The sequence below is a fragment of the Pipra filicauda genome, unplaced genomic scaffold (assembly GCF_003945595.2).
Source record: "Pipra filicauda isolate LSUMZ 115617 unplaced genomic scaffold, ASM394559v2 scaffold105_size2325265_pilon, whole genome shotgun sequence".
NCBI classification, from domain to species: domain Eukaryota; kingdom Metazoa; phylum Chordata; class Aves; order Passeriformes; family Pipridae; genus Pipra; species Pipra filicauda.
The window spans coordinates 787,360-798,172 of record NW_024103496.1 but is presented as its reverse complement, the minus strand read 5'-3'; the positions used below and the strand labels follow the sequence as shown (position 1 = coordinate 798,172).

The window sequence follows — 10,813 nt, the reverse complement described above, 5'->3', positions numbered from 1 at the left end:
TTTATTTTGTTTTCGTTTTTTTCCCCAGCTTGTATCAAGGTTTGTTCAGCAACAAAGAGGTGACATCTGATCTCAACTGGAAGCTTACTAAAATTGACAGGTAGTGGCATAGATATTGATTTGCAGGGGATTTCCTTCAGACACACACACTGCGTAAGTAAGTTTTTCTAGTTCTGAATTTTTATTATGAAACAACTAGATGAAGAAACGCAATTGAATGGAATTAGATACACTGTGTAATTATGTCTCTGTTGATTTGCTGTGATTTCAAGATTTTATAGAATGCCTGAGTCATGACATGTCACTGCATGGTCGATTAATTTGGTCCCAGAGATTGGCCAAGGTATTTCCAGCTATGCAGATACGTCTAACAGAATATAACCTCTGTCACATCATACCTCAAAACCACAGTTTTATCTGTTACATGTACCCACGGAGACACTTGTTTTCACCTTCAGTTGTTGTGCTCACTTGGAGGCATGACACTTATGAAACTATTTACTGGTGGCTATAACTAGCCTTACAAGTAGCACAGCAGTAGTTTCTCAGACCCCTGAAGCTGAGTACCCACGTGACCAAAGCCAAAGCCTTACATCTGAAAGCTTACAATAAAGATGAAAGACAGATGGAACAGGACACAATAAATAAACTGGAAAAATACAACGTAAAAGAGAAAACATGGGATAAAGTGATACTTATCACAACTATGTAAAGTTTTAAAGTATGATTGAAGGGCGAATAAATTATGCATTTGTTGATCCTACTGTTAGCTTCTTTACCCAAAGTCCTACTATACAAGCATTAAGAATCATAGCTCAGAGACATTATTTGGGCAACCTGATGAGTTATAGGTGACATTCTAAATCAACTTATCAGTGCATAAAATTATCCAGGAGGATGTTTATTCACTAAAAGTACATGGAAAAACCACATAGATAGAATAATTTTTTTAAAGGAATATTTATTTTCAGTTCCATTTAAACAACCCACTTTTTTAACACATACTAAAATCTTTAGGAAACATTCTAAGAAATTTCAGGATTATAGCCACAGGAATGAATTAAATGTATTTCAGTTCTGCAGATTAAAATACAGAATATGTTTGCATCATTCTGCATTTTATTATGTTGCTGCCTTTTGGTATGCTTTACATTAAAAATACATGACTGACACTCTTTATACCAGTAAGCCTTTTTATTGAAAAAAAATATTATTGCATTAAACTACATTCCCAGGGATTCCTTGAATAAGCTAAAAAAAAAGTCGCATTGCATGTACAATAGTGCAATTCACTTAGCTACTGTATAATATAAAACACTTTATACAGAGAATACAAAACAAAATTACTAGTTTACATATTATACTAGCCAGAGTATTATCCAGTTTTAAATATAAACTTGACACTTTTTAAATCAATCTGATCAAATGGCATTTTTATGCAAATCTGAACAACAAATATACATCTTGAATGTATTCCAGAGGTACCTCAGTTACAAATAAAACTCCCAAACAGCAACAACAAAAAAAATTATCATGGTGTAACTGAGGAAACATTTCTTATAGGAATTTTAGTGTGTGGGTATGTATCAAGAACATACCATCAAGCTAAAACAGATTATTAACTTGGTGTGTCTATATCACTGCCATGAGGATACTGTAACTCTTTTAAAAATCTATTTGAATAAAATCAAAATTGTAGCATGGCTCCATACGTTGGGCTCAATAATGATTTTAATAATTATAATGATACATATTATTACATCAGTACATCAGTACATTACATCAGTACATTACTGATGAAAATCAAATATGGTAGCAATTAGAGAGAATATATAATTTCAGCTGTGCTGATAGCTTTATTACATTTCTCCAAGAAAATCTCTTCTTTGTATTAAAAATGATATTGGACATTTCCTTTGTTCAGTAGTCAACGATTACTGTTTTGCTACTGTGCTATTTCTGTTCTTAATCTCTCCTTTTTTCCCCATCAAAACCTCTCAAAATCCTAATTCTCATTGTTCCAAGAATTAAATTTAATCTTCATTGTCAATTTATTTGCCTTACCGTGTTGGTATATACAATAATGCATTGACATCCTATGATTTTGTTTCTTCTAGGATCCCACTGTATTGTGCATATGTTATGGGAAAGATATGTATCTATTTTCCATAAATTATCCATGTACTAGGATATGGTTAAGTTTCAATTGGTTAGGTTTTTTGAGACAGAAATTTCTACAGCATTAACATTGTCTGTAAGAAGCAGGGATACAAAATGTGTGTACACACATTAAAGATGAGATTAGCCCATCATTCCTTAGTTCCATATTTTTCTTTTTTCGTTATCTACTTAGGATACAAATGAACTCTTATATACAGTGAGAACAGCTGGGTTTGCTTCAATAGAAATGAAACTGGGCCCATAAATTCAAAAGTTTGTAGGGATGGAAATGCATCTTTTAGGCTGGTATTAGCCCTGAACTGGTGGTCATGGCTATGCAGCTTAGTCAGCCTCTTCTAGGGCACAGATTGACCTGCTACTTTAGATGGCCAGTTCACAATATTTCTACAGAGTTATGACTAATGTTTCCAAGTGTTCCACTGAGTGAGTGATCTCCATCCAAGCAAGTAATAATTTTCGGAGGTGTTAAATCACAATCAGTGAAATATGCTTTATTCTCAGAAAACAAAGTTGCAGAAGCATAGAAATTATATGTAAATTCAGATCTTAATTTGGGAAGATTTTTAGCCAAAATCAAAAGGAAGAATTTTTAAACTGTAGAAATATTTAATTTTACATCTTTTCCAAGAAAAATTTCGACCTTTTTAATTCTGAAGTAATAATTTTGATTAAAGAAGTTCCCTGCAATTAAAATCAGAAAATTAAACATAATTTATATGCTACTTACATACAGATAAGTAACTCCAAAGTGGCACAAATCCATTTGGTTAATGAGACTAATAAATAAGCTGGGAATCATGTCAAAATATATTTGACAGTGCTGGTTTCATCAACATTTCTCAACACAAAAATGTTTTGCTTCTGCTCAGTCTCCATTTTTTTTTCTGATAGTTTTTATTCAATGTCTAAAACATTAAGCATTCGAAGCTACTTTAAAAATACAAACTTTGAAAAGACAAAGCAAACAGTTGCAACTTGTAAAGTCATTTGAAAAGTTTGACATAATACCAGTTTTTGCTGAAGCAGCTGCTTTTAGAAATTAAAACAATTCCATTTTATTGCAATGGATCAATCCAGTTTGATTAAGACTAAGAAAATTGGTCCTGTTGTATTTTAATACACAACTTAACTGCAATTAGATTTCTCAGTTGATTCAGATAGCTGAATATAATGAAATAAAATTCCTCCAAAACTTTTTAAATGTATTTTATGTTGATTCTGAAATATATATTTTTAACTGTGCATTACCTTATTGCAAATGAATTGAAATTATTTCAAATGTTTTTAATACAAACAGGTACTGTCTGTTGGATACTTCATGGTCCAATTATATTGGGAAGCATGCCTGCAGTCTAATGACAATTATGAACTTAATTTCATCCTACAAATCTCATGTTGAGTCAGAAGTATTACAAAATAGTCAAACTATGCCATTCAAAGAGATGCTGAAGTCCTCACCTATTTCCAGATACACAGTTATTATGAACAATTTCAACCACACATTACTCTGAAGGTTGGATACATGCATTCAAACATTGTGGATTCAGAATTTCAATTTGCTTGTTGAGAGTTTGGGAAGCCATGCGAGAATCTTGACATATTTGTTTAGATTCAATATACCTTTAAATGCTGAGTACTATGACGTTTTTCTTTGAGGCAACCTGGACAACCAGTTTTTGGAGAGCTGCTCAGAATTTTACTTCTGCATTTTTATGAGTATCAGCACAAATTTATAGGACCAGCCAATTGTTTCTGTTGTTTGTGAAAGGGATGAAAGATATTTACACATTCTTTGGGAAAGACTCTTCCACATGTCAGAGCTCTGTTTGATAGGAAAGAAGTGTTGCAGTTTTGGCCAAGGACCTCTGAGGTTCAAAGCCAGCACTGGTTGTTGGCAATTCTGGGCTACTGCAGCTCACCCCTGACATACCCTACGATACATACACAGGTAATGCCAAAGAACTTGGCTTTATTGCCTTCTTGGATGCTTGGTTCAGGGAGAAAAGCAGCAGCCTGCTTGTGCCAGCACAGAGCTCCCTATGCTAAGGGAATATTTTTGTAATGTACCAGTGGCCTGACTGCAATCCTTTTGCACTGTCCAAGCAACATATGTCAGGGATGAAATCACTAAAGTATCTTCAAGATGCTGTTGCGATCCCTTCTCTTCCAGTGTTAACTCATCATCCCTCCCTCTGAGCCTCCCCAGTTTATTTCACCCAGGAGACAGCCCCAGGGACTGGTGGTCCCAGATACCTTATTTTTTGTTCAGAAACACCTTAACCAAACCAAGAACTGGACTTTTCATATATACACTCAGAAAAATCAAATCTTTGAGGTGTTTCAAGTGTGCTTTACCTTAAATTGCGCTACTTTAAATCCCTCATCCGCGTAGATATACTCAATCCCATTGTGTCTGGGTGCTGTGGTCCTATTCCTCCTGAGAGTCATAGACTTCACTTCGGGCTATTCTTTTCAAACATTCTGTAGAATGACACTAGCCACCCCATCCTTCTTGTGCTAGTATCACAAAGAAGCTTTTAAGCAGCTTTCCCTCAGAGATACAAGAATAAAATCAACATTCATATACTGTCAGACAGATTGCGGACTTTAAAATCTTTGCCATTGTGCTCTCAGCAAAACAACAGATTTCCCCTCAGACATGTGATTGAACACTGAATGCTTTATTTTACATAAATTTGGTTTTGGAGCCATAGTGAAATCATTTGGGCTAGTTTAAGTAGCTAGAAACACTGAAAACTTCTTTTGTTGTAGGTAACTGTTGGGTCTGGCTAGAGCAAGAATAGTGATGGGGCTCTTGCCCTTGGAATACCGGATGAACTAAGTGATTTGGATGTATAGCAGAAGCTGTGGCTGTGTTCAGGTGTGGTGTAAATAAGGCCGGGATATATGCAGCATGTGGAAGTGCAGGGAAGGTCAGCGGGGAAGGGTGGAGGGGTGTGGTGGAAACCAAGTGTAATGGGTGTCCTGTCAGCAAAGCAGGGTGGGTGGGAATGAAGGCTGGAGCTAATGGGGAAAGTGATATGGGGGCAAAATGTGCCTGAGAGAGTGGGTGGAGGGGTGCCAGGGAGAGATGACTGCCGTGAGGATGCACAGATGCTGAAACAGCAAAGCGTTGCAGCAGTGTGTGGTGGATGGTAGTGACAGTAGCGTGCTGCTGAACAGGGAAGGCAGGAACTGCTGGTGTTGCAGAGAAGGCAGCTGGTCCTGGGGCAGGCAAAACTTTCAGATGTTTTGCCAGAAGCTGTTTCTGCATATGCTGCTGAGCTTGCAGCTGCAGCAACCTGTATTTGTCTACTTCTTCTGGTGAAAATGTGATAGGCTGCTGTGTTAAAGGAGGGGAGGTGGATTTACTGTACACTTCTAGGTCATCTACTGTGTCATCATACTTCTGCATAGCATTGTCACAAAAAGAGTCTGAACTGCCTTCTGCCCCGTTGGAGTCCATGTTTATATCATGTAGTTCTTCTTTGGTCTCTGTTGAATTAGCAACAACAGAATATCTATTAGAGGAAAAAGCACCAGGGAAATCATTTGGTAATGGATCACAGCTTTGTATAAAGGGTTGCACTTCACTAATGAAGAGATTGGGTTGTTCCTTTATTGCTGTGTTCCTTTTTATGCTTGGGCTCTGATAGCCTGTTTCTATTTGAATTACGTCTTTAAAAACACAATGATCATAATCAGTGCCAGGTGAAAGAGCAACATTAGTTATCTCTGATGCTTCCAAGTTGTTTTTCTTCACACTGTTTTCCAACAAGCTGATTTCATTATGCCCCATGTCATTTTTACCTATGCTTAGCACTTTCTCTGGCAAAGGTAACATTGCAATGTCATCTACCGATGATGAGAACTGAAGAGCGAAGTGACTTTTCGAGCGATCCTTTAATTCTTCCCCACCACTGTTTGAAAATCTCTCTGAATTGTGCATTTGCTCCTGGGCTTTCTTAGACTGCACTCTTTCTAAAAGTAACTTGGCTGTCAGTGATTTCCTTTTTCCACATATATCTTTTGCCAGGTTTTCAGAAGAACAGGTGGCAAAGTTTTTTGACTGACTATTCACATTCAGAGATTTGTAATGTGCAGTTTCAGCTTTTCCTGGTTCAGCATTAGGACCTCTTTTGGCATCCTCTTTTGTTTTGTTGTCATAGTTGTCAGTCTCTTTTGAGAAGGATCCTGAACTGACGCCTCTTGAGATTCTGCTACTAGATGATCTTTCGCTGCTTCTTGAATCACTAGTGGAACAACTTTTGGATCTGTGGTAGCTTCTACTCCTACTATGAGCTTTGCCAAAATGCCGATGTCTACATCTGCTGTGTTTAGATCTGTCTCTGTGTTGTAAAACTTCATGTATTGAACATTTTCGATATTTAATTTTGCCCCTCTGAGTACAGTTTCTAGTTCTGTGACTTCTACTATGACACAGATAATCCTCATCTGTATCATCTGAAGTGAAAATACACTTGTGCTTTCTGTGTTTACATTTGTGCCTTTCATCTGTCTTGCTTCTTCTTTTACAACAACAAAGCAAATAATTTCTGCTGTGATTGTTTGATGTGGGACTCATGTAACTCATGCAGCTACTTGTACTGCTAACTGAAGTGTCAGAATAGCTGGAATGTCTGCCAGAGGAGGACTTCTGAGGAGATGGGAACCTCCAACACCTTGTGTAACTTCCACATCCTTCATTCTCTGAATTCCTGCTGTTTGAACTGGATTTACAACTAAGGAAACTTCCACTAGAGTCTTTTCCACTGTCACTTATATCACTGCTGCAGCTGGCCACATCTTGAATGGATCTGTAGTCATCCTGGTTTTCACATTTTTCTTTAGAATAAAGTAAATGACATTTTGCAGCTTTAGACTTTTTAATCCTAGACATAAAAGCAGAAAAGCAAATGCTTTCATTTCTAAATTTCTGGTTTTTTCTTTCACAGCTATGAAAAAGATGCTTTAAAGGTCTTCTCAGTGTTGTTGTATGAAGACTTTTTTCTGTCAAATCATCCTTTTGTGACACATCAAGGTAAGCAGGCACTTTGGGTATATTTTCATTCAAATAATCTGCAATGCATTTTTGACCATTTTTCTTCATTTCTTTCACTATGTCTGACTCAGCTTTTTGCTTGGCCTTTCTTGGATTTAGGGAACCTTTCATCTTCTTTGGTTTCAACAACTGATTATCTTGTACATTTGACATTTGTTTGTGTTTTATTAAACCTGAGGGTTCATTTTCATCTGCAGTCTTATTTTTAGAGTGCTCTTTACAGCTTGCTTTGTTTGTTTCATGCTGTTTACCATTTCTGTGATTTAAAGAGAGTCTGAAGTCAAAATACAATGGATTACAGCCATATGAAATACAGGGCTCAGTTTTTGTAAACAAAAGTAATTCTGTGGGCCACTGCAGAGCAGTGGTGCCATCTTTGCTCAATACATGGAGGAAAGGCAATGTCTGGGGCTTAAATCCTTTAACCATGGCCTCCTTTGGACATGTTTCCATATTTCCATTTGTGATTTCTGAAATCTCCAAAGATCTTTCTCTTTTTACCACTCCAGGACTATTATTAATGTTGCTTGAATGTGCCAGCTCAGGCGCTGACTGGGATGGGAGTTCGGATAACTGGTTAGGCAGGTGAGCATTACTGTGCTTGTAGGTGTTCAACTGCATACAAAAATTGTTAGCCTGGCATGAAGGCGAAATGAGAGTTTCTAAGAATTGCTCAGATTCATTCAGTTTGCTCTCTTGCTCTGTTTCTCTCCGTGAACCAGAAAAATCCAAATTTGAAAGCTGTATTTTGACTTTAGAAAATGAAGGATGAGCACTGACTTTTTCTTCTAGTTCCCTATCACTACTTTTATCATTTTCCTTTACTATTTTAGGTTTTGGAGCTGCATGACTTGATGTGTTGTTATCCATATCTATTTGGTCTTGTGTAATAGGTGACCCTTTATCCAAGCTTGCTTTCACGGGTTCCTCCAAAAGTGTGCCAGAATGGCAGGCCTCAATAGCTTGCTTTTTTTTAAGACTGGGAGACTCACTACAATCATTTCCTTCTTCAGAGTTCTCACTGAAGACTGACGCTGAGGACTCAAGCTTTAAAGGGACCTTTTTAGAGAACGAGAAAGACACTCCTGCCCTTTGAGAGGTATTGGTGCTATCTGGGAACATTTGTGAGACTTGATTTCCAAGTGCACGGTGTCTTTCAGTAGGGGGATGATGCCTGCTTATAATAAGCTGCTGTTTCTCTAGCATGGCTCTGGAGAAACCTTGTCCTTCACTCATCATTGTTCTTTGAGAACTGGCTGTGAACTTGCCACCTTTATACAGGAAAATGCCATGGGGTCCCTGCTGCTTTTCCATGACCAATCGGGGGGCTTTAAGCAATGGTCCACTCCCAGTGATGCTGTAAGGTAAAAAATAAAGAAAAAAGAAAGCTGTATTAAGTAACCAAGCCATGACAGAGCTTGCATTTGACAATGTCTGTATGGTGAAGGAGGGTGTCTCTCATGCTGTTACAAGCGAAAGCTAAGTTTCTACAGGGTGAATGCGTAGTCTAGTCATGGAATCATAGAATCATAAAATATGCTGAGCTGGAAGGGACCCACAAGGATCATCATGTCCAACTCCTGGCTCTGCATGGGACACCCCAACAATCCCACCATGTGCCTGGGAGTGTTGTCCAAGTCTCCTTGACCTCTGCCAGTTCAGAGCAGAATGTGATGTCAGCAAAGGAAAATAAAGTTGGTGAGTTTTTGATAAAACTTGAAGTATTATGACCTCAATCCTCCAATGTTTTACCTTTCATGATGCAGATTTCCCCAAGTCTTTCAAAGGTAGACAGTACTCAACTTAAATCCTGAACTTTTCTGTGATTAGATACAGATGAAAACCACTCCCTGTGGCTCACCCTGAATGAGCAAGTCTGAAGAACTCTCACAACATCCTTAAGATAACTGGGAGAAATTCAACCCTCTAAACTCAAGAGGCCACCATATCAGACTCATATCAGCTGCAAAATAAAGACTGGCTGCTTTGTGGGGTATCTTCCTTAGGTTCCTGTATGCACATCTTGAGCTGTTTTAAAAAGACAATCCATAGGTTAGGGCCAGGGCCAGGTCCAGTGAACACCAGACAGATCCATGGTGACTGGAGAGGGCTGAGGCTGAGCCAGGAAGCCAATGCATGGGTTGAGGTCCAGAGAAAGGAGTGCCGGGGACAGACACCAGCATGGATATGGCCAAGGAGACCAACCCTCCTCCAACCCAGCCCAGAGAGACTAAGGTGGACTAAGGAGGACCAAGGCTGAGCTTTCTAAGCCACCAGGTGTGAGTGGGGCCCAGGTGAGGGTGGTCAGGGTCATTAAGGCTTGTTAGTGACCTCAGGACCCTCATAGGCTTTTGAACAGGTGTGTCTATTCCTTTATGATTTTGAGCAGGTGTTTAATTTTCAGAGGCTAAACCAGGGTAGCTGTTTTTATGCCTCCCATTAATCCTACCTAACTGTCCCAGTAGCCCTTAACACTCAAAAAGCAAACCTGAACTCTCTCATGGTAATGTCCAAATAAGGGTATATATTTTAACCTCAGTAAAGTCAGAAAGCAATGTTCTTTGTTTTGCCACATCCACATTGAGCTAAATGTAGAATCCAGAACAGAGTTCTGCTTAGTAAACACTCCAGGTAACTTCCACTTTGCTGCCTCCCAGGTCTAGAAGACCTGGCATCTCACAACCAGCTCCAAAGCATGTGCAGCCTATGCCAAAGCTTAGAATTTAATATTAAAACAAGAAACTCTAGTACTTTCAAAGCATAATAGCCACCTCTACACAGCAGAAAGATCTTATACTACCTTTAATTTAGGTGGTTTCAGAACTTGATATATTAAACAGTTTATAAATTCATCAACGCTATAAAAGTAAGAGTGGAACTTTTAACAAAAATTTAGAGCAAAACACTAAATATTGCTTTAGGTAAATGTAGTCGCAGTGTGTGGTTTGTGGTTCTTCATAGATTACAGCACACACAAACATATACATACCATCCTACACTATTGTAACACAATTTTTCAAAAAAAACAAAGGACTAAATCCTCAACTTAGCTTGGGCTTTTATATGGGGAAGGTGATCTTTACATACAGGAAATTATACATTTTGAAGTAGCATGTGAATGCTCTTTTTCAGAGTTATGCCCATGTACATCCAGAACAAACACTGGTTTTACTCTGAAATTGTATTAAGGGGAATCTGATCTGTGGTAAGTCTTGGGTTTATGAGAGGCCACTGCAAAAGAAATTGTGCTGTGTTCAAAGTGAGATACTTCTACCTGGAGCATCTGCAAAATCAAACTCTGGAAGAGAAAGAGAAACATTCTGCTTGCTTAGGGAGAAATGTGTTTATATGACTTTTTTAAGAGTAAATTTTTATTTTATCTTTATATTATTCCACAATCAATGACTTTGCAAAATATTCAAAGAGTTATTAATGTTAAAACTATCAGCAAACATTGGTGGGGAAAAAAGGACACAGGTAGATTTCCATCAATATTAATCACCACTTCATTGGTCTTATTATCAACAATGATTTGATTTACTTTGCCATATTTTCTCTTTCTGTGTTCTA

General features: G+C 38.0%; 1 protein-coding gene across 2 annotated transcripts in view; it reads right to left on the bottom strand.

Moving 5' to 3' along the window:
• Positions 1 to 1,179: 1,179 nt before the first annotated feature.
• ZNF804B (zinc finger protein 804B) overlaps positions 1,180 to 10,813 on the bottom strand; it is a 231,337-nt gene continuing 221,703 nt past the window's right edge. For both annotated transcript variants that reach the window (XM_039379778.1, XM_039379780.1), the window contains exon 4: positions 1,180 to 8,600. In XM_039379778.1, coding sequence (XP_039235712.1) covers positions 4,910 to 8,600 — 3,691 coding nt within the window. In that variant the 3' untranslated portion in view covers positions 1,180 to 4,909. The remainder of the gene's footprint in view (positions 8,601 to 10,813) is intronic.